The 25429-nt window shown below is 40.8% G+C and overlaps 4 protein-coding genes across 14 annotated transcripts in view; 2 read left to right on the forward strand and 2 right to left on the reverse strand.

The window, feature by feature from the left end:
• Window positions 1-11660, forward strand: eif2ak1 (eukaryotic translation initiation factor 2-alpha kinase 1). 4 transcript variants are annotated; one of them, XM_044337789.1, is made up of 15 exons: window positions 1-383; window positions 2487-2654; window positions 2766-2902; window positions 4395-4438; window positions 4532-4631; window positions 4727-4807; window positions 4890-4983; window positions 5112-5160; window positions 5891-6269; window positions 6492-6600; window positions 6824-6930; window positions 10286-10400; window positions 10510-10589; window positions 10753-10998; window positions 11329-11660. In XM_044337789.1, exons 1-15 carry the CDS (start codon window positions 230-232, stop codon window positions 11452-11454), a joined length of 1989 nt encoding a protein of 662 aa, XP_044193724.1. In that variant the 5' UTR covers window positions 1-229; the 3' UTR covers window positions 11455-11660. The 4 variants fall into 4 exon arrangements, with proteins under 4 accessions (XP_044193724.1, XP_044193725.1, XP_044193726.1 ...); XM_044337790.1 differs by having other exon boundaries at window positions 4-383; window positions 10753-10986; XM_044337791.1 differs by lacking the exon at window positions 1-383 and adding an exon at window positions 2004-2204.
• LOC122971229 (ankyrin repeat domain-containing protein 61-like) lies at window positions 6938-10252 on the reverse strand. Of its 2 annotated transcripts, none has more exons than XM_044337797.1 (5): window positions 9520-10252; window positions 9195-9248; window positions 8668-8839; window positions 8172-8372; window positions 6938-7668 (listed from the first exon to the last, which is right to left on the reverse strand). In XM_044337797.1, exons 2-5 carry the CDS (start codon window positions 9233-9235, stop codon window positions 7039-7041), a joined length of 1044 nt encoding a protein of 347 aa, XP_044193732.1. In that variant the 5' UTR covers window positions 9236-9248; window positions 9520-10252; the 3' UTR covers window positions 6938-7038. The 2 variants fall into 2 exon arrangements, with proteins under 2 accessions (XP_044193732.1, XP_044193731.1); XM_044337796.1 differs by having other exon boundaries at window positions 9195-9289.
• A 97-nt stretch (window positions 11661-11757) lies between the features above and the next one.
• On the forward strand, window positions 11758-24306 carry usp42 (ubiquitin specific peptidase 42). Of its 5 annotated transcripts, XM_044337779.1 has the most exons (18): window positions 11758-12335; window positions 13849-14095; window positions 15683-15889; window positions 16062-16172; window positions 16403-16502; window positions 17205-17272; window positions 17375-17445; window positions 17590-17672; window positions 17793-17904; window positions 18043-18183; window positions 18579-18679; window positions 18942-19104; window positions 19225-19920; window positions 20026-20108; window positions 20295-21440; window positions 21594-21901; window positions 21990-22065; window positions 22202-24306. In XM_044337779.1, exons 2-17 carry the CDS (start codon window positions 13858-13860, stop codon window positions 22061-22063), a joined length of 3702 nt encoding a protein of 1233 aa, XP_044193714.1. In that variant the 5' UTR covers window positions 11758-12335; window positions 13849-13857; the 3' UTR covers window positions 22064-22065; window positions 22202-24306. The 5 variants fall into 5 exon arrangements, with proteins under 5 accessions (XP_044193714.1, XP_044193715.1, XP_044193716.1 ...); XM_044337780.1 differs by having other exon boundaries at window positions 11758-13197; window positions 21990-24306; XM_044337781.1 differs by having other exon boundaries at window positions 11758-12785; window positions 21990-24306.
• A 604-nt stretch (window positions 24307-24910) lies between these two features.
• Window positions 24911-25429, reverse strand: part of LOC122971228 (cytohesin-3-like) — a 34746-nt gene continuing 34227 nt past the window's right edge. For all 3 annotated transcript variants that reach the window (XM_044337794.1, XM_044337793.1, XM_044337795.1), the window contains one exon: window positions 24911-25288. In XM_044337794.1, the coding sequence (XP_044193729.1) occupies window positions 25216-25288 (73 nt within the window). In that variant the 3' untranslated portion in view covers window positions 24911-25215. The remainder of the gene's footprint in view (window positions 25289-25429) is intronic.

Below are 25429 nucleotides of genomic sequence, written 5' to 3' on the forward strand. Positions count from 1 at the left end.
CGGTCCCTCCACTGTTGAATCATGGCCGTCCGTTGACAGACCGTATGGGACTTGTGAGAGAGCTTCCTCAGCGTATTTACAGATTCATGCGATGTAAACATTTTAGAGGCTAGGATTAACAAGTAACTTTACGTACTTCGCCGCAAATATGGGGTAGCTGTTGTAAAATTGGGCAGCGGTTAGAAATAAGTACTTTGTTTAATCAAGTCGTCGTTATTCACTTCTAAAAATGTACAGTTCAACAACATCTAACCGCGGACCCCTGCTGTCGGAAGACAGTTCTGGCAGCAGCAGGAACCTTTTGATTAAACCCTTCAGGAGACGTGAGGCTAGCAACCTGTCAAGTTTGGCAAGCGAAGAGGATGATGAAGTACAGTTTGACAGTAAGCAGCTTTTTTTCTTCTCGTACTTAAATGTTGCTTCTCTTAAGGTTAACTTCCAAGTGAACTTCAGTAGCGGTTATCTAACTTTACTAGACACAAAGATAAAAGCACACGTCTGATTTTGAGTTGCTTATCTTGTTGGTTGGGCAGTTTTGCTTTCATAAACTGGCAGGGTCGTAATTGAGGTATTATAGGCCATGTGAACACCAACGTGACTCTCAGCCCACTTCCCCTATTGCTAATTCCAGCTTTGAAAAACATCCATGTCTACTGACCGGATACTTCATTTGCATGTCAGTTCTTATCATTTGTGCAGGTGCAATGAGAGACAAATGGGATCAAGCCATTGCACTCTGTGCTTTTAGAGAAGCATACATCTTAATATTGTGTTTTTTTCCCATACTTATGAATGGTCTTAAAGGTGCAATATATAAAATTCAGCCCCACTAGATGTCGCACTTGCACCCGCATCTCAGACCAAAACAAACGTGTACTCAATGAAGTTGAATGTGTACTCAATAAAATTGGGGAAAAAAAGAAAGTGGCCCCTGAACTAACAGCTCATGAAACTCAGATCACACTGTTAAAATAGTCAGTACTGATCAAATATGGATCAAGATTCTGTTACTGCATTGTCTATTTCTCCATAACATATTTTAATGTACTGTTTAGTTGTAATTTGAGAAAGTTTGTGATGCAGCTGGACCAGCTATTAAAACAAAGAACAGAGGCTCGGATTACAACACGCACAGAGGGAGAGTGACTTCATTCTCTGCCCAGGACACCATTACTTCACTATATCTTTACATATCTTTACATAGCAAATAGTTGTTTGCTGACATCTAGTGGGGCTGAATGTCATATATTGCATCTTCAACATTTTAGCAAAATATTATTACATTTTCTGCAATAGGTAGCACCTGTCTGCACCTGTACACTCTGCATTTTACACATCAGCCCCTAATTCATATTATAGGTTTGGGGCAGTTACCTGATAGTGCTTATAAGATGTTAATGACCAATTAACAATTAAAGAAATCATTTTTCTATATTTTTTGGACAGTTCAGTCCTGTTCTCTGTTGCATGGAGAAAACTCATGTTAAACATGTTTAAGGTGTTGTCTAAATTAATACTACAAATCAATTTTTAAGTAAATGTATCCCTTATTAATTTCTAATACAGTTGAAAATGCTAGCTACAAATCAAAAAAAGTACTAGCTTGACCTACCACTAACTTGCATCCTAATGTGATAACACTGACATTAGATTTTACAATTTTATTAACCAACACTATGGTAATATTGATATTAGCTCTTATGGTGTGGTATTACATATGGCCCATCCCCAATTGACAGGTTTAGCCTGAATCTCAAATGAAATTGTAGTTGACAATAAAGTTTGCTATGTCAAATCTTAGTTTGGAAATACGTTTCTGCTTCAAATCAAGTCAAAACATCAACACATCCTACAGTATGATGAAATGAGAGGCAAGAGGTGACAGGCAACTCTGCCAGATGAGACCGCCCTGCTGTCCCACTCTGGCACAGTGTGTATCTCCCCTCTGCTTGGTCATGTGTTTATATACAGTAAACAGTAGGTGGAGGAGCCTGGTGTGCACTGGACCAGGCAGATAAGCATTACTGCTGTGCACGCCCCCTTATGCATAAACAAGATGAACTCATTTTTGCTTTGGAGGTGAACAGGATCATGATCAGTACAGCTCTGGGTGCTTAATATCGCACTTGAAGTGGTTTTATACAGAAAAATGGACCTAGGAGAAAAAAACATCGTTGAAATGATAGCGAAAGTAATTGAAGAAGGTAAGACAGTTGTAATTCTACAGAGATGAAATAATTATTTATGTTGTATTGGTTAAATTAGTATTTTAATTGGAGTTTAACAGTGTCAAATATATTCTAAATTGATTGTTTGTGCTACAGTCTCTAGTTTGAGTGTTTTGAGTGGAGGATTCATTGTAAAAAAAAAAAAAATACAAGAACGAAACTCAGCAAAAAATCATGCCGAAACAGTGAATTATTTTATTGTTCAGTATGTCACCACTGTGTCCTCTTTCTCATTTTCCTTTCTTTTTGTATATTCAGCTTCTGACACAGATAATAACTGTGAGGTGTTGATGGCTGGTAAACAATATCCGTCCATCCAAGAGTTTGCCTCAGCAATCCCCAACCACCTTCTCCTGGGGTCCCTGCTGGAGCACCTGTGCTTCGTCTATGAGAGCAACCCAGCACGCTCTCGTATGCTGTTCAAAGGTATATAGTAAGATGTTGCAATGGAATTGACTCAATATTCATATCATCACTGAGATTATTTGATAAAAATTCTAAATTCAGTTACAACTGATTTTCTTGTCCCTCTGATAGTCATTGGCCAGCGTTTAGCTGCTATGAACCTCCTCTCACCTCTGGCTGTAAGTGATGAGTTCAGCACCGTCAGACTCCAGCACAACCGGGCCTTCACTGAGCTGCTACATGCTGCCAGCTCCTCACTGTATCCACAGGTAACTGGATATGATGGCTGCGCTGTCCCTAAGGACCTTTGGTATAGTTAGTAAACTGGGTAACACTTGATAGTTTCAGTATTTTAACCTCTTCCACTCCTGTCCTCCTACCATAGGCCCATTCTTTGGGGGGGGCAGGGGATCTTTAGGGGGAGATAGCAGGTCAACAGTGTATGCCACATAGAAGTGGTATACATCATCTGAAAACTGGGAACCTGAAGATTAATTTGAGATGCAGCTCAGCACTGTATGTCAAGTTTTTCTAGTCATAAATCTGTAATAAACATTGTGTTTTGGTTATGGGCCTATTCAAATTTTTAAAGTTTAGAGTGTATAAGGGCTTAGAACATTATGATGGAAGTATATGATGGTCATTCCCATGTTCAATTATGTCTCATAAGTTGTTGCAGCAATTTTTGGGCTGATACCATTTGTTACACAGATTTGGTGCAAAATCTAAACATTTTTGACCACTTGAGAATTGATAAAAATGGTCAAAAATCCCTCCAAAATCCCACATTAGACATCAAGACCTTTAGGAACACCACAGAAAAATTCATGTTGTGATTTGGTATCAAAAACATTTGACATTTGGAGATTTCTGTAAGAATTGCATTTTTTGGAGATTGGAGGGAGAGCACTTCTGTTCTACAAATTGCTCAGAACCCCGTAATTGTCAATAAACCTAGGAAAGCCACACATCTTCTGAATTCCCTACGTCTGTAGTTTATGGTTGTAAAGTTTTATGAGGCTGTGATTATCCTAGAGGTCACAACAGGTAATTTTATACAGTGACGTCAAGTTTCAAAAAATGGTCTCACTACAATGAAATGGCTACTATGGGGACTAACATCATCACATATGAATACAATTGGGCTCATTGAATCCACAAGAGTCTCAGCTTTCCAGTCAGACCAAATTTATGCAAACTGTTTCGAGACCGTAGTATGCAGAAATATTCAAATACACCATTTTTAGAATAGGTGAACATAACACATTTATGCTGCATACAAAAAACTGCATGAGATTAGTATAAAGTTACATGTCTGTAAAGGGGAGACTTGTGGGTAACCATAGAACATATTTTCATTAAGATATCTTGAGGTGAGAGGTCAAGGGACCCCTTTGATAATGGTCATGCTAGTTGTTTTGGCTTTGTTTAGGCCACTGTTATGATAGGATATACAGTATGTACTAACAATACCATGATTTTTCCATAATAGCTCAACTACAATAGTGAGGCAATTTTTCACATTTTTTTCAAAATATGTAGTTGGATTGTTGATTTTGCAGATTGGATTTTGTGGTTTTCTATGTGTTTGTACATGCTGGAAAAAAACTCATGCATGGAGAAAAATGGAGATAGATTTGCAAATTCTGCCTTTGTCAGAATTGGTCTTTACCTTTCTTGTCTACATGTGATCCGCTGTCAGAGTTCGTTGATGTCATTTCCGCAATGTGGTTACTGTTTAATCCTTATCTCATTCAACAGGGCCAGCAACTTCACGGCACCAACGCACACAATTTTGCTGTAAGGTAGAGTGTACTTTGAGTAGTTCTTAATGTCCAGTTGCTTCCAAGTACCATTGAATTATCGTGTGAGAGATGATGTTTTTCACCTTCCTACAGGCCTAAAGAGGGACTGTTCCAAGCGCAGACGTCACGTTATCTTAGTGAGTTTGAAGAAATCTGCAGACTTGGAAAAGGATCATATGGAAATGTTTTTAAGGTACGGCACCCATTTTGCTTCATTCTATTCCACTCTTCTAAAGAAAGAGTTCAATTGGTCAATGCAATTATGTTATGTTTGACATAATTTTGTAGGTTATGAACAAACTGGATGGACAGTGTTATGCTGTGAAGAAAATTCTCATCAAAAAAGTCTCAAAGGATGATTGCATAAAGGTGAGTATCAACAGTGTTGGATCAAAATATATACACGTCTGCTGTAACCAATAAAATTGTTTTGTTTGGGATGTTGCTGTAGGTCCTCAGGGAAGTCAAAGTGTTGTCCAGCCTGCAGCATGTTAACGTGGTGGGCTATCACACTGCATGGATGGAACATGTTCAGCCTGCAGCACGTGAGTTCTCCACTGATACTCAGTTTGTAGGGCTGAAATTGATGAGGGTGCTGTTTACTGAGGTTAGTGAGTGACAATGCTGTTCTTACCACAAGTCAAGCTTTATTTGTAAAATGTCTCTATTGCAGAGCCTGAGTCTCTCCTGCCTGCACTAGAATCACCTGGACTACAAGACAGGTAAGATCAGAGTCAAACATTAAACCAGTCATCTCATTCTACACTGACTGGTGACTTTTTAAGACTGTAGTTTTTGTACCAAACATTCACAAATAAAAGTCAGGTATAACCGTATGTGAGGAATTTATGTTTTCAAATGCAAATCACAACCCAGATGCATCATGTGTATCTTGCAGTGACAGCAGTTTAATAGAAAACAGGAGCTGATCAGGACGATTACTCCTTTTTAGAAAATTGAGTAATTAGACAAAAACAGAAAAAACAATGCATAACAATACATTAATATGAAGTAATAGTGTGTCTTGGTTCACAACCCGTATCAAATATTCTCAGATGTAATAAATAAAGGCTAAGTCACTACTTAAGAATTTACAGTATGCCGTTATAATACTATTATATATAAACAGTTTTTCTTTTTAGCCTGTATCAACCAGCCTGTTTACATTAAACCTTCCTCTTATCTGGCATTAACATTTATTGAGTACTTTTTCATCAAATACAGACTAGATTCATTTTAGTGTGAGTGAGCAAATTTTTGACCACCACACTTAACTACCATTTCAGTAAGGGTGTTTTAGGATGTATTAAGGAGAATCTCACTGTTTTGCGAGTCTTTGAAGAACAGAAAGTACCCATATTTTTTGCACTCAGCACCTGGATATTGAAGATATGACCATAATGTCATAATTTTGTACAATGACACTAAAACTATCTCTTCTCTTTTTTGCAGTTCTGATGAGAGTTATAACAGCAGCGACACAAGCTCCTCTATAGTTTTTCAAAGCCTCGGTCAAGCACAGACAGACACAATTGCCACAGTTCCTCCAAGAGAGACCGAGCCTGTCACAGCCTTAGTCCCCGCACAAGAGAAGGGCCAGGTGGTGTGTCCGAAGACCATGCGCCACCTTCCAGAGAACTACGTTCCCTGCGTGTTCCTGGGAAAGCAAGGTCCCAAGATAAGCTCCAAATGTCCTGCAATGAATTTGGACACTTCAGCACTGATAGAAGAGGAGTCCAGCAGGAGCAGCATCGAGCTGAACAACAACTCCTGCATTGACAAGGAGTATTGGCAGTGGTCTGGCACACCCACAGCAAAGCCTGCTAAAGAGGTATGTGCTAAAAGAAGCTGTTGGTGTTAAGACAAATTGCTAAAAGGTTAGATGGACACGTTTTACATTTTTTAAATTACTCGAAAAGTGTTCGGAACCCCAATGGTAAATTGGTGGAGTATTCTTTTAAGATACATTTAAAAAACAGAATAGGTACAGAATGTGAAATCTGCATTTAAAAAAGAAGAGAAATTTGAAATTCTTGTTCCTCTTTATGTGCAGGTTCAGTTCCACCTGATGCTCTATATTCAGATGCAGCTGTGTGAACGCTCGCTGAAGGACTGGATCTCTGAGAGGAACAACAAGCCCAAAGAGGAACAACCATCAAGATGTAATTGTTTAACATGCATTACTTTTTAATATTATTGCACTCCAATACAGATTACATTTATTTAAATGACTTGTAAATGCTAATCAGTTGCTCGTCATTTACAAATGACTGCAAATGTCACCTCTGCTCATTTAATTATATTTAGTCAGATAGTTTCATGTGTTTACATGTATTCTGAGATATTAAGCAAATTTTGGAAAATTTTGTTCTTTTGTATTTTCAGGTCCTTATGGATGTGTTAATAAAGAACACACTGTCAGCCTGCTGAGGAACATACTTGAAGGGGTGGACTACATTCACTCTAGAGGAATCATGCACAGAGACCTGAAGGTAATGTGATTCAATAGATTTGATTTTATTAGCATATGTTTGGCACATTGTATGTGTGAGATTTCTGTAGCTTAAAGCAAGCCTTTGCAGTTTACCTTGACACATGTGTCAACTAGAAGTGATATTAAAAACATTATTAAAAGAATCCATTTCACCGTCTGTCATAAAGGAGATGTTATGTATATTCTCCCAGTGATTGAATGTAAAGTCATACAGCCTCTCAGGCAGTATTTTTCTCAACTCTTCTCTCTTGCCTCGGATATGTTTTAGATAAATATCACTCTTGCAAATGTCCTGAAGCCTCCTTGGCTGTTGGCTGAGTTTTAATAGCTGGTCTCTCTGTTTGAAGAAACATGGTAGTGTCAAGGCTGAGGGCAGGTGGCCTTTTTGGTTGTAGACTGTGAGCGGGGAGGTCAGGCTGAGTAGTTTCACCAGCAGAGAGCTGTTCCTTATGTTAGGCCTGTGGTTTAGGAACAGGAACAGACAGTTCTCCCCTGATCTGCTCAGCTTATTGATGTTTGCGCCGTACCTCAGCAGCAGGTCCACAAGTTCCTTGTTGCCCATGCTGCACGCTTCCTGTAAAGGCGTCATTCCGGCTTTGTTCACTGCGTCTGGCTCAGCGCCCCCTTCCAGCAGCTCAGAGATGCAGCTAATGTCTTCTTCCAGGGTTTTACTGGTCTTCATAGCCATTGCCACGACAGCCAGGTGCAGAGGAGTATTCCCAGAGTGCTTCACTCCCTTGAAAAAAGTCAAGAATTTACATTAATTTATTGTTGGACAAATGTAGGACTTGACACTTATATTAACAATAACAGAATTAAGAGCACAGAAAAGCCAGTGAAGTGACGGCAAAGTGGAATCACTGAGTTTCACTTATGAGATATGCATATACACAAAATAGATCGTTTATGTGTAATTCATCACATCACATACTTTATGTGAGGATTGCTGAATTGTAGTAGTTTTGACTTATACATTTCGACTTATAGTAGGAAACACACATGTGTTATTCATAATATTAACAGTGGCTCTGTGTCCCAGTACACCATGCAATACAGTCGTTATTAATGTTATTAATTACACTTGTGCTTTTTCTGATATGACATGTCAAAATGACTGCTGTGAGAAGCTCTACTGTGTTGGTCTTTTGTGTTTTGTATAAGTTTAAGAAAAGGAAAAAAAAAAAAAAAAAACTGTCCCCCACTGCCAAAACAAACATAAAAAGTAGAAACAACATTTACCATGTTGATATCTGCTCCCTGCCTGATCAAGATGGCTATAATATCCTTATGGAGGATCCCAGCGGCCATGTGCAGTGGCGTCATCCCACTGCTGTCCACAGCATTAACATCAGCACCGTAGCTGGTCAGAATCTGGACAGCAGACAGAGCCGCGTAGCTTACTGATAGGTGGAGAGCTGTCTGGTGGCTCTCTCCCTCCACCTAGAAACAAGAAACACACACCTTCAGAGGAATATTTCAGGTGGAACTATTAAAACTTCTTGGTATATTCTTGAGAATCCTTAAAAAAGTTTTTTAGACATCTACCTAGCAACACAGATTACTTAATAGTCACAATTTAATACAACATTAAACTTTCCCTTTAAGAATGGGTGGCCTAAGTTGGAATTGAACTAACTCTGGCATTGCTGGGTATACCTTCTACTTATTGAATTTCAAAGAAAGGAGCTTACATTAGCACAGCAAGAGTTGATTTGTTGTATGAAAAAACGGTCACCTCTGCACTGATGTTAACTCCGTGCTCACAGAGGAGCCGTAGACAGGCCTCTGCCTGCCCACACACGCCGATCGCAGCAGTCTGGAGCTTGGAACCCGGTTTTAGCCAAGTAGTCAGGATGCTCGGCCAAGCGGATATCAGCAAGTGCAGTGTGGTTCGACCCAGCTGGTCCCTGTAGCAGAGGCAGAGATGGTGAAACTGGTGCGGATGGAGAGCTGTCAGCTTGTTAGACATAAAAGGAAACCAGTGGCATTTGTGTCATTGTGGTGGGTGTCACTTTGTATGAGTGGAATTTCCAGGAATTGAGACAGGAAGTCTTCATTTTTACTAGAAATTATTCTTAGGTGCCATCTTCTTTGTTATGGGAAATAAACTACTGAGCTCAACTGCTGAAATGGTCTTAATTCAGCAACTCTTACTTAGTTCCTTTATTTTATTTTATGAGAGGCTTACACCCTGAAAAAAAAACAACCTCACATAACACTGCAGTATGTGCGCAATGTGTGAGTGTGTGTATCTGCTCAGACCTAATTTCAGGGTCTGCCCCTGCTGACATCAGGCTCTGCATGCTCTGTACTCTTCTGTAAGAAGCAGCCAGATGAAGGGGGAGGATGGCAAGCCCCTAAGGGAAGACAAGACCAGACAAACTGGAGTACCAGAAAACACAAATATGTTGTAGTCTTAACTCTACATGAAGTACTTTGTCTTTGCTTTTTTTTTGCTTTTCATTTGGTTATGATTTGGCAATATTATAATATATAAGATGCTATATTTTAGTCCATGTGACAGTGTTTTCTGTAAAGTTAAACTTGCATGTAACATCGTGTAAAGTGTTTGCATAGTTGCATTTACCTTCAGGAAAACTTTTCCAGGTGCGCCATCCTTTATCTTGATGAGAAAGTTGCTGCCGTACTTTTTTGACATGTCTTCGATACATCTCAGGTCTTCGTCCATAATGGCAGTGTAGAATTCATTGTTGTATAACATGGTAATGTTAGCGCTCCTATCCTCACTTGCTTTGTCCTCCTCCAACATGACCAGGCATTGCAGCTTCACTGCTGTCTGTGTTCAGTTTTTGAGAAGGTACGCAGTGGTTCAAAGCTGGTTATTCTGGTTTGTCGATGCAAACACACATTTTTCAGAGAATTTGGCAGTTTGAGGATTGAGTATCAAAATGCTACTTCCATCCTGGTGTTGTCAAGCGCTACTTCTGTTTTCTCCGTTATGTGTTGATTTCCTCATGCGGGTTTTAGAGTTACATGTCTAAGTTTGATGTACAGCCTTCCTGTTGCAACTGATAACTTCTTGGTGCATTTGGGGCCAATTATGGGGACTGGTGACACCCTCCTTTGGGGTAGTTAACAAGTTGTTCAAGTGCTGGTGGCACTTCAGTATTTTACTTTTAAAAAAGCACAGGAATTTTTACTTTGGTAAGCATGTAAGCTTTAACAATCCATCTTCTTAATGCAGAAAAAAATCTACAGTATTTCCAAATTTGAATACAGGATACAGTATCTGTCCTGTAAGATTTATGTTTATAATGTAATGTTGCAAAATTGTAATCGGCCCCTTTACACTAATGACATGAAACTTATGTAATTTCTTTTTTTTTCCACAGCCGAGAAACATTTTCCTCCACGGTCATGACTGCCACGTTCGGATCGGGGACTTTGGTTTGGCCTGCAGGGACATGATAGTGGCTGGCCATAAAAACACCACCTCTCCAAACAGCGGTAACACTGTGCCTCAAAGCTTGTTGCTTTTTCATGATAAAGCAGCAACCAGAATCACCAGTAGGTGGTGCTATTTGACTTAAAGTCACATTTCTGGTGTATTTTGCAGATTCTTCACATACTACAGGTGTCGGCACATTTGTGTACGCTGCACCGGAACAACTGAAGGGCTCCCATTATGATTCAAAGGTAAACATATTACTGATACACGTGGTTTATTTCAGTGCTAAAGTTAATCATTCATCAACTTTATTGTTTTATCATTTATAACTTCCTCATTATCTCTTCTATGACATTTTCCCAGCTGTACTGAATATGACTCCAAACTGTATCTGTGTTGTTGCTCTCCCAGTCAGACATGTACAGCATCGGAGTGCTGGCTCTAGAGCTATTCCAGCCCTTTGGGACAGAGATGGAGCGGGTCCGGACCCTTGGGGACCTGAGAGAGGGAAAAATCCCAGACTCGTTCTGCCAAAGATGGCCAGTCATGGCCAAATATATCATGAAGCTGACTAGTAAAGATCCCAGTGTTCGTCCCACAGCCAGCCAGCTTTTAGAGAGTGAACTCTTCTGCAGTAAAGACATGGTATGGAGGGATGTAGGGATGTATTTTAGCTTCACGAATGATTATTTGGAATTACTAGTATACAATTTAAACAGCTGGACTATGTAACTTTATTAAGGCAGATATAAATTCCATTTATTATTATTTAAAATGTGCAGCTTTTATTTTACAATATGTGTGGCAATGCAACACGTGTCACTGTAAAGTAACAAGGTTGCAAATAACTCAGAAACAAGAAACACAAGTGCCAAAATGATGAAATGTTTAACACAACACTCCAGGAAGATTTAATTACACTTAGCATCTGCACTGAAGGCCCTAACCCATTATAAGGGGAATTGTGTTTTTTGTTTTTTCCATCAGGTGATCCATGGTTTGCAGAGAAAGGTTGAAGAACAGGAGGAAGAGATCATACAGCTGAGAAGACAGATCAGTCAGCTCCAGACCTCACAAGTCACAGATCATTTCTCTGAGTCAGACAAGATCTGAGCCTTAAAAATCTCCACAATCCAGAGACTGTCAAAACTTGGATTTATTCAACCACTGCTGTATTATGTTTTGATGACTTGGTACAAGTGGTAGGGTGTCTGCGTGTGTTTGTGTGTGAGCATTTGAGTGTGTCTTGTGCACCTGGATGTAAAGGTGCAATTATTTATCTTTATTCAGCTATTCAATAAAGTGTATTTCTGCTATGACGTGGGATTTCTAAGAAGCAATATGTGATTATTGACAATTTTAGATGTTTCTATGAATGTATTTCATTTTCAACAAATTGACAAATATGTATTGTGATTTTGTGCAGCTGCAACCAATTTTGTGATCCTGAAGACGCCACCACATTGTCAGCAAATGAAAAACTCACTGCCACAGTAGGCTCTCATTTTGGTTTCATGGGGACATGGCTCAATTACTTAACAGTTTTTTGTTGATGCAGTTTTCTGTATGTCTGTACATGTTGTTTACAGTAGTTTAGATGTTAAATTACTGGCCACAGGGAATTCACTCAATAATCCAGTTATAAAGGGAGAATTTAGGATACATGCAGCAATCTATGATGTCAAGTCAAATCTGTATAGCCAAAAAAACGAAACCAGAGCCAAGTATAGTTAATCTCTGCCGGTTTAACGCACACACTATCGGTTGTACATCATGTACACAAAGGTCAGAGGTGTGTACATGCGACGGATCTTCCCCGAAACACGTTCCACACAGAGAAACGGTGGAATGAGCCAATCAGAGAGCTCGTTTCATCGCAGGTACCCGGATGTACCCGTGGGGCAATTAGCTACGTCATTGTTCACCGCCGGACACCCGCTGGAAATAAGGAATGGATTTACAACCGCTATTACTGTATTCATAACAGATTCCAGGTGAGTGTTTTGTTTGTTTTACGATCAAATGGTGTCTTAAGTACACAGCCGCCATGTTCTGGTCGGCCTGGGCCGCTGAGATTAGTTGTAGTAGCCGTACACCGGTCCTCTTGTCATGTCGGGCATAACGTTAGAGCAGCGCAGTGAGCGCACAGAGCCGCCGGTGTCGAGCCCCTCCTTTTCTCGCCGTTACTCGGGCCCCCACACATTTTCATAAATTACATTTATTTCCGAGTTGAAACCGAAAACTGCTCTTCGACATTCTCGTAAATGTGGCCGTGTTGTTCTCCGCCGTGTCAGCCAGCTTCCATGGCGCCGAGCTAGTTAGCAGCGTTAGCATCAATATCACCGCCGCACGTAACGTTAGCTGCGCTGTGTAGCTGTGAGATACGTTCTCCGTTTCCATGGTGTTCCTCCGCAGACATTGTGCTCCGGTGTTCGGTGAGGAAGGTGAGTTTTTAATCGGTGCTCCGTATCCCCTCCCCCTCCTCCAGCAAGGACCAAGGGAGGTTTTAATGCGTGTTTTGTTGAAGTTTAACACCGCTGCGTGTTAAAGGCCTAGCCGCCGTCTGTTAGCCAATGTGAGCCCATCTGCCGGAGCAGGTGGGAGGGAACAGCTGCTGCTGCAAACGTGCTTCCGACCAGGACATTTCCTCTGTCAGGTTTTTAAACTAGCGACTTTTGCGCGGCTAAATAGTTTAGTTTAGTTTAGGCCTGGGAAGTCGGTCGATTTGGACGATTTGGACATATAGTACACACTCATTCAAATTGAAGCTAACGGATTATGTTGTTTTCTGACGTTTGTTTTTCAAGGAAGCCTTCCTTGCGAGGTGCATTTAAATGGCTGTTGCCAAGAGCTAACGTAAGTTAGTTTTTAGATAAGGATCAGTGTCCACACTGTGACAGACCCTGCTTTGATTTATTCGCACATTTTATCAATCGATAGGTTTGATGAAATCAACAATATAACTTAAGTGAAAATAGGTGTGATCTGTCAACTACGGCTGTATTCGAACATGGCGCTATTATGGTATCCCTACCTAGAGTTTACAGTTTAAGTTTTATTATGATTTCTTTTTTTAACTCATCCAATCTAATGTTGCATTCTTGATTGTTGTTTAGTAAGCAATGTAATAAACAATTTGGTTCAGATATTACAGCGTATTTGACTGTTCCTTGTCAGTGATAAATAATGATATTCTGCTTATGGTGTTGAATATTTGCAGTCTATATGTACTGTAATATAATTCAAATTTAGTGGTAGAGGCGTATGGTGTCTGACAATAACAAAAAGTCACTGCTCATTCATCTAAAACAGTCTATGAAAAGCTTTAATCAGTCCTAATGAATACAGCCTCTTTGAGATCAAGACATTTGTGTTTTGTGATACCCCACATGCAGATGTGTCTGCATTTAAAGCAACAACAGAAATGAAAATAACAAAACACCTGAACAAATCTGTATTTTTTGCTGTTCCTAAAGTTGTATTCTTTTGTTTCTGTCCCACCTACAGCAATGAACAATGACCATAGTTGACAGGTCTTCAGAAAAGTCTGACCACGAGTCAGTCGGGTGTAAGCGATCCCCCTTCACCAGTGGAGACGTGGGGATGGATGGCAGCTGTTCCAGCAGCTGGGCAGTGGGCCCCACCCTGCCCAGTGACTCTCCGCGTCTGAAGGCTCCAGGAGGCTGCCTGGGCCCAACGCCTGGAGCTGCTGTCTACAACAGTACATCCTCTGTGGACCGGCCCAAAGAGCAAGGTAGGAGCAAGCACTTTTATTAGCTGTCTTCCCGTGCATGCGTTTTGAAAATTTGCAAAAAAGTAATTAGCTATAGTACACACATGTAGATTATGTCCATAGGTATTATCAAGCAGGACTTTTAGACATGCATTTAAGGCCAATACCACTGGTCAATATTTTCCCAGCCATATTAGGTGATGATGATTTGTTTTATCAGGTCTTCTTTAAAAGCAGGTGCAAAACAAAATAAGTTTTTAGACATTACTGTCATTAAAAAAATTGAGCTGTTCCTCCTTTTAAGCACTTAATGGTGATGTACTGGAAAAAGATCAATCCTGTTAGCAGGTTAAGACATCTGTGTTCATTTTACAGTGCCCAGTAAGAATAATAAAAACTTGCAAGTACACACGTTATTCAGCAATCATATGAATACAAATTAGGCTTGGGTGTTATCTATTTTTTTTCTTATCTTCATACCTTCCTGACATTTCACCAGGGTATACGGTATATGATGGTATTTGTGTAAAAAAACAAACAAACAAAAAACCATAAAGCTGAGCTGCTGGTGTTAGAAGTCATTGTAGCATGTATGACATTTTCTAGCCTACATTGTTGTGTGTCTAATATGGAATTAGCCTATTTAGACAAGTCTTGCTAAGTTTAAATATTTATGGCCTATAGAATAGTGAATAGATAGGAAATAAGCGCCTGTCCTCCGTAGATTCTTGCTGGAGGTCCCGACGACAGTTGTTGCCACGGCGGATACTGACACATCAGTGGACTGAATGTAGATGATGTGTGGGTGGTGGTGGTGACTGGCAGTTGAATAAAATCGTGTGGCTAATAAACTGCTTCTGTAGTTGGAAGAAGTCATCTCAAGATCAAGTTATATGTGGCAATATTTTCTTTTTATGATTCCGCAACACTCGCAGTCGCCATCTTTCTCAGCTCGGCTGCCTGACCTCTGGTGGCACGTGCTGTTCACTACAAAACATCACCTCAGTACAGCATCTCCGTATCAGTTTAATAGAAAGAGAAGCGTCTGTATTTTTGACAGTATTGAAAATCATACCTTCGGGATTTCTTAATATCCTGGTATGATGTAATACCTTGATAGCGCCCACGCCTAATAAAAAAACAAACACAAAGCTGCTCTGATGGGAAAAAAAAAATTTGCTACTATTTCTGTGTGCGAGTGTGACACAACCAGTTTGGTGGGTGTTGTGTTGCTGCTTCCACTCTACTTTCATTCATCCAGTTATATAACCAAACCAGTTTTAAAGTGAAAGCATGATCAATCACTTGAGCTTGTGATGCAATTGGTGTTTTGATATAAAAAGCAGCAGCCTGAATTGTTCAGCAGAAACAAAAGAGAAAGCAAACTGCCTTATCTCTTTCAGCTAGATTTACAATCTGACTCTGTTATCAGAATCACATGAACATATTTATTATATGCTTGGAATTTCCTGTTGTTCCTTCACTATGTGCCAGTATGTACTTTAATAAGCAATGTATACAATTCATATACAGATACTTGTTGATGCCCTGTACTTGCCAAATACATTGAATCAAATTTTTGTAACGATGTTGGCTCTGTGTGTCCAGTGATAAGCGGTGGTGACGGCATTGACTTGCCCCAGAAGGTCCTCTTCCCACCCGAGCGGCTCAACCTAAAGTGGATCCAGGTTCATCGCATCGGTGCAGGCCTGCAGAACATGGGGAACACCTGCTTCCTTAACTCAGCCCTGCAGTGTCTCACCTATACCCCTCCGTTTGCCAACTACATGTTGACACGGGAGCACTCCAAAACATGTAAGTGGGTGTTTCATGGTGTTTATTTGCACCAAGGAAGTTCTCATGTGATTGTACAGTCATGCAGTAATTATCATATCAATCTTGGTCACATCTGTGGTATCTTTGAGTCACTTTCTTGCCTGATTCATGTCTTGCTCATCAACGTTTTGCCCATCTGTCCCTGCTGCAGGTCACGAGCCAGGGTTCTGTATGATGTGCACCATGCAAAACCACATCATTCAGGTTTTCGCCAACTCTGGGAATGTCATTAAGCCCATCGGTGTGCTCAATGAACTCAAAAGTAAGTGCTTGTCTGTAGAGCTGGAGCATTGCTGTTGCGCCCTCGTTCAAAATGTTTACCTAAAATGAATGACAGGAGGCGCTGTGTGGCTGTTTACCTTTTTAATTTTGGAGGGAAACTTTCTACTGCTAGTAAAAATAATCTTTAACTTAACATTTACATGTAAATGTCATATCATTTATCAAGCTCACAAATCTTCCGGCTTTGTGGTTTGTTTTCTTCCTGCACAGGGATCGCAAAGCACTTCCGCTATGGAAGCCAGGAAGATGCCCATGAGTTCCTGCGGTACACAGTGGATGCTATGCAAAAGTCCTGCTTACCTGGAACCAAGTAAGTTTCATCCTAAGCTGTGTGTTATTTCAGATACCATACACAATCAGTTGTTTACGTAAAAAAAAAAGCAGACAATATTTGTTGCTTTATTAGATAACTAGGTAGCTAATATTAATATAGGTCATGAGCTGAGGTCAAGCTCATGTCATTGGGAGGAAATCGTATTCTGTGTATTCTGCTGATCCACTGAACACGTCTGTATTGGCCCTCCAGGATAAATCCTGCATGAACTCTATGTGTAGTAGATGCTTTTAAGTATTAATGTTTTTCTGCAGAAATACACGAAATCAGTGTAGAAACCATTGCAGAGTGGATTATGTACACACACGAAGCCTCCATGCATTTTTAACTAAAAGTACAGCAGGACATGTTTAATAATAGATAGACTGTGCTGACCATTGTGGCTCTCAGGGGACTCTTATAAAGTGATTTTAGGAACCTCAAGTGTCAAGTCAATTCTTGTTCTTATTCCTCAACTAATTACACCTGCTCTAATTCCTCCCTTTCTCACTCCTGTTCTTCAGTCTGTAATATTTTGTCACTTGTTGTAGAAAATTCTGGAAAATTACATTTTTTCTAAACTAAAATAATGTTTGTTTGAATTAACAAATCAGCTAGTAAATTATATCACTGCCCTGTTTGCTTGTTTGTTTTTGTTTTTGTTTTTTTTAATCTTCATGATATTCATCTCTGTGGCAGATTGGACAGGCAAACGCAGGCAACCACTTTCATCCATCAAGTATTTGGCGGGTACCTAAGATCCAGAGGTAAATTACTAGTGTTGATTTGTTTCATCAGCTCATGTTATGTTTTTATGTTTTACAGCTTTGCTAGATTTATAAATCAATCATGTTCTTTTTCTTTTGCAGTTAAATGTTTAAACTGCAAAGCAGTCTCTGATACATTTGACCCTTTTCTGGATATTACTCTGGAAATCAAGGTAATTAGACCAAATTCTTTTCCTCTCTTGCGGGTCTGATATGTATCTATTTTACTGCAATACCAAACCATTTATATCAGACTTTGTCCACAAAAAAAATAAGAGCAGTACCAGACCTAAAAATTGATTTTCCTCTCCATGCAGACGGCTCCCAGTGTCTCCAAGGCTCTGGAGCAGTTTGTCAAGCCAGAACAGCTGGATGGAGAAAACGCCTACAAATGCACCAAGTAAGTTGTTTATTACGAACAAAAAGAGTTTAGCAGAGACTACATGAAAGAGCCAGTTTTAAATTAGTTTGTTTATTTTCATGTCAGTTTGCCAACTAACAGAAAATTTGTTTCCCTCAGGTGCAAAAAAATGGTGACAGCCTCAAAGAGATTTACCATCCACCGCAGCGCCAACGTGCTCACCCTCTCACTCAAACGCTTCGCAAACTTCAGTGGAGGCAAAATCACAAAGGTACCACAACACACGTGGATTAAAGTATCCAGTAACGTGACACCACTGTAGACAGGACCCTCTTGTTGTAATGATGTGCTACTATTAAGCAAATATTTGATTGTGGTTTGATATTTATCAGCTATTCTTTGTCACCAGGATGTGAAATACCCAGAGTATCTGGACCTGCGGGCCTTCATGTCTCAGTCCCAAGGAGAGCCCCAGGTTTACGGGCTGTACGCTGTGCTGGTTCACTCTGGATTCAGCTGTCATGCTGGACACTATTTCTGCTATATTAAGGTACTGGCACTGCTACAGAGCACTGTTCTTATCTACCAGGACGCTGTTTTTGCCAAGTACACATGCACACATTTGTCTCTCACCACTACATTAACAACTCACTGTAACAGAGTTCAATTCAGAATTTCTATAAAGGTTTTAACTGTTAAGCACAAAGGAAAATAAATTTCCAATTGTGCATAAAAACACTTTGGAATATATATAAAGTATACAAGATAATATTATTCTTTTATAATCTGTATGACAGTGCATTTACACATTATATGTTTGCAATTTCTGAATTGTAATAACACTGACCAATTAAAGTAACATTTTTCTGAAGGAAAATTGTAACATTGATGGTTGTGTAAAGCAAAAGTGTTTAAACCTGCCATTCGTTCTGTTGTACCTCTCAGGCAAGCAATGGTCAGTGGTATCAGATGAACGACTCCTCTGTATCGGTCAGTGACATCAGGTCTGTTCTCAACCAGCAGGCCTATGTCCTTTTCTACATCAAGTGAGTACACCATGAACAGCAACTAATCAGCTTTTTTTTTTTTTTTTCATTTTTTGGATCATAAATGAGCTTAATTTCAGAATCTATGTGTTTAAAAAAAAAAAAGAAAGAAAGAAAAAGATCAGATTAGATATAGTTAAATATAGCCTTTTATTTTTTCCCTATTTTTTTCGTTGAGAGACTGGTCTAAAAAAGTGTCAAAATCTCGGTCACTCGTCAAAACGTTTCCTGTTGTTAATGTCTCTGCCTCTTGTGTCTGTAGGTCCAGCGATGTGAAAAAGACAGGGGACTACAGCCACATGAGCCATAACCCAGCCATCCCTGGTCAGTCGTCTCCACGGCCGGTGGTGATACCACGCATCAACACCACTGTCCACCACAACATTGGCTTCATAGGGCCCCAGCTGCCCCCACACATGACCAAGGTACTGCAGACTTGTTTACATCTTAATATTGGTGAATGATCATGTTTGAATGTTGTTAATTTGAGACACTTAACAATGTTGTTAAAACACGTTCTTGTGTCCTTTTTGTTTCCTCCTCAGAGCGCTCTCCATGTTAATGGGAACGGACCTCTGAGGGACTATCCCACCAGTTCCAAGCCCAGCACCAGCAGCAGTGTTGTGGGTAAACCAAGTCACGGACTGGGCTCCTCCTCTTCCATCTCCCACTCAATCAGCCGGCCCACAGTGATCCCAGACCACGACAAACGCCAGAAGCTTTCATTCTTCATCGGACAAGGCAAACAGAACCGCCCGTCCTCTTCGTCCTCTTACAGCCAGCCGTCCTCTGCCAGCAGCTCCTCCTCCAGCTGCTCCTCCTCCTCTTCCTCCTCCTCCTCCAGCTCTTTATCCTCCTCCTCACAGTCTACCTCAGACGTTCGCTTTGTTCCGCGTCAGCTTAACCACGTTAACGGCAGCGCGTCTTGCAGTAACGGGGATCACCACCCTGGAGGGAACGGAGCATCCTTCTTGGTGCCATACGGCCAAGAGTCTTCAGAGGAGTCGGACCAGGAGAACTGTGGCACTCTGGATAACGGCTGTTTAGCCAAGTCTCACCTCAACGGAAACAACCGAACAGGTGATGTGTTTGATAAAGGCCCTCAAGCCACCAATGGGGAGTCAGGAGTGCACCATAATGGAAACGGATTAAATGGACCAACCAATGGCGTCTCTAAATCCAACCAAAACGGGCACCATTATGGACACCACAAAGTCAATGGACACAATACGCCTGATAAGGTAAATTATATGCTTTGTGTTTTTGCTTTTCTTTATAACACGATACTCTACAAAAACTGTAGTTTTATTTCTAAATTGATAATCATGTCTTGTTTCTCTCTTCAGATCTCTGGCAGTAATCATGGCAGTTTGTCCTCTCTGGCTACTGTTGCTGTTAATGGACTAGACAGTGACCATACTCAAGCAAGGTGAGATTAGCATGCTAACTCTGAGCTGCAAAAAAGTTAACGCTCAGTCTCAATTACTTTTGTGTAAAAACCTACTTTGTTGCATTGATATTTGCATTATTTTCCTCTCATTCTTTACATTCTGCACCCTAAGAGTTTGGTATAAAGTTTTATTTATGTGCTCGTCTCTCTTGTTTGTTTTTCCAGCAATGTGGTACATACTTGTGCCACAGCCCAGGCCAGCTCTTCTCAGAGCATCCAGCCTGCTGCCAGTGAAAGCCAGCACCTCTCCACTCCTGACACAAGGGCTAAAACTGTGTCCGATCCCCCGCCTCAGCATACAGCACCCTCTGCTGTTAGCTCTCCACCTACAGCCACCGCTACCAACGCCCATTCTGTCGCATCTAGAGAATCCGCTTCCTCTTCTGCACATCATGGCAACCCTGCGGCCTTATCCAACCCGCCAGACACCACCAGGGTCTGTGCAGCTCCACAGAAGGTTAGCATCAGCGGGGATGAAGCCAAGGATGTACTACAGACCAAGAGTCCATCAGCAGGGACTGATGGACGTACAGATGCTAAAGAACAGCACCAGTCTAATCCCAGTTCTAGAGGCAGTGAAAGACAATCTTCCCGAGAAAGGGAGAGAGACAGACATTACTCCTCTGACTGGAGCAGAGACCGAGACAGACACTACAGGGACAGGAGTCAGGAGCGAGACAGTGATGGCGATCGTCATCGGTACAGACGGGAGTACCGAGACCACCACCACCATCGTTCATACAGGGATCGTTTGCCTCCTCACGACCGTTCCTACAAGGACTGGGAGGCTGAGCGCCGCTGGGAGCCCGAGCGACGCTGGGAGCCCGAGCGCCGCTGGGAGCGGACCGTTCACCACCCCAGGGAGCGAGATCGTGACAGGTGCTCTCACCATTACCACCACTACCACCACCACCGATACAGAGAAGACTGGAACCGTGAGCGGAGGGGGCATGGCTATAACTACCGCGAGGAGTCTCACAGTCGCTCAAGGTGGCATCAGGACAGTCGAGACTCTCGAATGATGAAGGACAAGAGCAACGGCAGGGAGAGGGACTATTACTCTTCAAAAGAGGAGACTTCCTCGCCCACCACAATGCCAGAAACATCCACCAAGTCCAAGGGCTCGCCCCTGCGGGCTCCTCTCTCCACGTCTGCATCTGCTTCAAACAGAGAGGATCAAAATCACAAGAGGACCTCTGTTCCTCTGAGCAAAGACAGGGACGACAGCTCTGAGGCCCGACATGCTAAAAAACACAAAAAGAGCAAGAAAAAGAAGAAGTCGAAGGATAAAGACAGACACCGTGAGAGCGGGTGAGTGACGCTGCCTCTGCCTCCATGCTGCTTGAAACTTCTGTGTATAATTTAATCCTCATTATTTCTCTAAAGCTAGAAAACCTTTGTTTTGGTTTTGAGTTCCTGGGTCGACTGATCACGGTGTGTTTTTTTTTTTCTGTCTTCCCCCAGAAGCTCTGACGCGGATTCGGACAGAGCCACTGAAACAAAAAAGAAGAAGAAGAAAAAGAAGAGGCAGCGGGACGGCGCGGCTGAGCAGCACAGCCCAGGCGCAACTCAGAGCCACAAGGCCAGAAGCAGCGAGGAAAGGGAGAGCCGCAAGCGACGATACTATGACGTCAAGAACGCTAAACACGACAACGCTTGTTCACCAGAAAAACGCCGGCGCACAGACTACACTGACGATCACCTAATCCCCTCCCAGCACACCTCACCCACGGCAAACGGTTCAGCTCACCGTCACCTCAACGGTTACACAGGTATTAACGTCAAATTTAAAGCAGTCTTCAAAAATCAGTAGAATTTTGTGGAGCTCGTCAGTTATAAATGTTGCTTCTGTTTCTGTAGGAAACGGTTACAGCCGAACCAATGGCAACTCCCACGGATTCTCCAGTGGCCTGAGCAGTACCATGAAACACTGACTGTGAGTGGGCGTCCTTTAATAATTTATCACAGTATGCTCTCGTGCTGTCAGTGCTAAACCGTGGGAACATTTATTATAGGCGCCGCTCAAAGCTCTGCAAACAGATCGCATGGAGACCTCTTCTTTCTCATTTCAGACTCGGAGATACAGAACACAACAACAGCAGAGGAATGACATCAACAATATTTTGACGTGGTGCTTCTTCATTGGGAATATATTGTATTTTTACCACAACTAAGGTGTTTTAAATGTTCAAAAAACTCTTCTTTTTTTTTTTCTTTTTTTTTTTTTAAGACGTTGATTTATTTGCCGTAATTCTCCTAACTATGGTTAAAGTACTGTCACTCGGTGAACATTTACAATGACAAATATTAATATATACTTGTATGAACACAAACAAAAGCCTGGAGCTTAAACATCTCAACTGCTGCTCAGTGGAACTCAGGACTTGAAAACTTGTTAACATCCATCACGGATATCCACCTGCTTCACAGAAGAATGAAACAAAGGGAAAACGTGTTGCCTAAGAGAAGAACTGGAAGGCATCATATTGGCTGCAAGGTTTAAGATGTCACCATATCTACAGAGCTGCAATGTTTTTGTTTTTTCTTTGATCCCACTGGGAGCGGACAAACTAACAGAGGGATTCATGACGGACGAGTGCAGTGGCAGCAGCACGTTACCTCCACGTTAACCCTGGACAGACTTGAGGACATTTCCCAGCTTTTTTTTTTTTTGCTTTTTTTTTTTTTTTTTTGCTTGTTTGTATGTTTGTTTCCATTTCGCTCTGAAGCCTAAGATTCACTCTCTGTAAGTTTTAAACGTTTTTTCACATATACTGAGGTTTTTCCTCCGGATCATGCCTCTCTCTCCCCTCACACATCATTTACCTTTTTTTTTTTTTTCTTTTTTTTTTTTCTCTTTTAAACGTTTAAAAAAAGAAAAGCATCAAAAATTTGTTATCATGGCTGTGGACCATTTGTGTTTGCTTTTTAATGAAAAATACAGTTTGTGTCTTCTAGCGTCATAAGGAATACTGTGAATTTAATTTTGAACTGTACTATCAGTTATTTTTATACGTAAAAATCCTGCATCAGGATTATCAGTAGATGTTTTGTTGTTTTTTGTTTTTTTGTTTTTTTTTTGCTTTGTTTTTAGAAAAAAAACTCACATGTTAATTTTTACCATATTCTCTGGACAAAAGTCAAATAACGAGTATGGATTGCTTTTTGGTTTGTTTTTGTTTTCAACTTTAGACAGAAGTTGAGAAACTGCTGTTATACCTTTTAGTTTAGCATGTCAGAATTTATACATTGTATAAGGTAAAAGCCTTAAAATACATTTAATGTCAGAAATTGTAATTTGTTCTTGGTCTTTGACTTTGTTTACAAGCTGCATTGAAATGAATGAAAAATGCTGATTTAAGATGACTGACGAGTTGGCAGGGATTTTTGAAAAGCTCCCGTCTGCCTTTGTATCATATATATACATACATATATATATATATATAGAATAGACTGACTGTAATCGAGCCACTTGTTGAACAAACTTTTCCACTACAGTTAAATGATGATGTAGATACAGTAAGCAAGCGTCTAGATGGATGGAAGCTGATAGCACTCTGCTGTATTCAGGTTTTTGTTAAATACACACTCTTTTCTAGTTATTTTAGTGCTAACACAGCCCGACTCACTTTATATTTTATTCACATCACTGTCTCCATGTTTGAAATAACCAAAGACCTGGTAAGTTTGGTGAGTCGAGTTCTTCTCACTGAGTTCACATGCACACAACCGTTTCCTGATCAGCATGTATTTTTATTCAAAGTCTTCATCAAAAGTATTCAAGAGCTGTTTTCCCCAAACGAAGATCTGTCTGGGAAAAACTGCTCTGATTCCAGTCAGCAAGTTTTGAAAATTCCAGTATCTTTTTTTTTTTTTTTCACCTTTTCCAAGGGTATTTTGAACCCATTTCTGTTCTATACTCCTGTCAAACTCAGCATAGTGAGCCCTACTTTCATATAACATCATGTATTATCTGATCCTCAGTAATAAACACAGTGAGGAGGTTTCTGCTCTGTAAAGAGCTGCACAAGCTCCCTCTTCCACTATTGTAAACTGTTAGCTGTTAAACTAAAAAAAAAGGTGAACGGGTATAGGCTACGGCCATAATGATTTACATGCTACATAAACACAACAAAGAAAAAAAAAAAAAACAACAGTATGTACATTATATACTATACATGCATAATGTAAATCCGGGGCTGCCGCTTTTGTTAAAGAAATTCAGAAAATAAATACAAAAGGAAATGAACTTGATCACGGAGGTGGATTTTCAATACATAAAATACTTGAAAATGACAGTTTACAGAATGAATATAGGAGGCTTTTTAAAACTGTGGCCAGTTTAAAGGGTCATTACACTCAATATATGTGATGTATTACTTCCCAACCTGCTGGCCAATTTGCCTTCAGAGGAAATAAGGAGTAAGTGAAATATATGAGCTGAGGTTTCATTTCCCCTCTAGAGTAAATCAATGTGTTTGCATACAGATACACTTGAGGGCGAACAATCAGACCAGCTGATTTATAAGCTTGAGGCTTTCTGTAGCTATAGGATACTACAAAACATTGTTGGTGTTGGCAGTTATTGAAGGACATGTGAGGTGAAGGTAATAAAATGTAGACTGGCATCTGGGAGTCTGGATGAGTGGGATGCCTGGCGAAGAGGAGGGATAATCAGGTTTCAAATCCTCTGCATTTATAGCAGGTGTATTTCCTTATGTGTCCAGCAGAGGGCGATATCGGCATAGCCATGATTCCAGCCATGGCTTTTTCTGCAGTCCTCCTCCTTTTAGTCCATTTGCTATCATCCAGCTTGCGCACAGTTTGTTCTTGTCTGTTCACCCAAATGACACTTAAGTATTCAGTCTGTGCCAGATGAAATAAAACCCTCACAATCTTCAGGTAGGAATAAAGATCATCCATTTCAGTCTGAAAAGCTCCCACTTATGTCAGCTGCGTGTCCTCCAGCCCTGAAAGAACAAATGGGAGGCCTTCATGACCCCTGTAACACACACACACACACACACACACACGAGGACTCTGCCGGTCACAGAAAGTGGAAAGTGGTTGAAGACGCAAGCGGTCATCATTTCTTATTGGCTATCCTCCGCTTCCTGGTGGCCAGCATGTCGTAGAAAGGATCTCTGCTGATGCTCGCTCTGTGAAAAAGAAGACAGGAAGGAATAGATCACTGATCGACCGTTTCCAACTGTTCACATCAATCCTACACACTGTCAAGACTGCTCTGTCATTTCTTGGGATGATTTGTCAACATTTTAAACATAAAATAATGTATTTTT

This window comes from Thunnus albacares, chromosome 20 (genome assembly GCF_914725855.1).
Source record: "Thunnus albacares chromosome 20, fThuAlb1.1, whole genome shotgun sequence".
In the NCBI taxonomy this organism is placed as follows: domain Eukaryota; kingdom Metazoa; phylum Chordata; class Actinopteri; order Scombriformes; family Scombridae; genus Thunnus; species Thunnus albacares.

What these genes read in the sequence shown, in the direction of transcription:
- LOC122971229 (XM_044337796.1), bottom strand. Translation starts at nt 9,702, where the DNA reads ATGTTGGAGGAGGACAAAGCAAGTGAGGATAGGAGCGCTAACATTACC. An exon ending in CTGGAAAAGTTTTCCTGAAG is followed by an intron (nt 9,290 to 9,519) that starts GTAAATGCAACT and finishes GTCTTCCCTTAG; the next exon opens with GGGCTTGCCATCCTCCCCCT. An exon ending in AGGGAGCAGATATCAACATG is followed by an intron (nt 7,669 to 8,171) that starts GTAAATGTTGTT and finishes ACTTTTTTCAAG; the next exon opens with GGAGTGAAGCACTCTGGGAA.
- eif2ak1 (XM_044337789.1), top strand. Translation starts at nt 230, where the DNA reads ATGTACAGTTCAACAACATCTAACCGCGGACCCCTGCTGTCGGAAGAC. An exon ending in CAAAGGATGATTGCATAAAG is followed by an intron (nt 4,808 to 4,889) that starts GTGAGTATCAAC and finishes ATGTTGCTGTAG; the next exon opens with GTCCTCAGGGAAGTCAAAGT. An exon ending in CACCACCTCTCCAAACAGCG is followed by an intron (nt 10,401 to 10,509) that starts GTAACACTGTGC and finishes TGTATTTTGCAG; the next exon opens with ATTCTTCACATACTACAGGT.
- usp42 (XM_044337780.1), top strand. Translation starts at nt 13,858, where the DNA reads ATGACCATAGTTGACAGGTCTTCAGAAAAGTCTGACCACGAGTCAGTC. An exon ending in GTGGAGGCAAAATCACAAAG is followed by an intron (nt 17,905 to 18,042) that starts GTACCACAACAC and finishes CTTTGTCACCAG; the next exon opens with GATGTGAAATACCCAGAGTA. An exon ending in TATGTCCTTTTCTACATCAA is followed by an intron (nt 18,680 to 18,941) that starts GTGAGTACACCA and finishes TTGTGTCTGTAG; the next exon opens with GTCCAGCGATGTGAAAAAGA.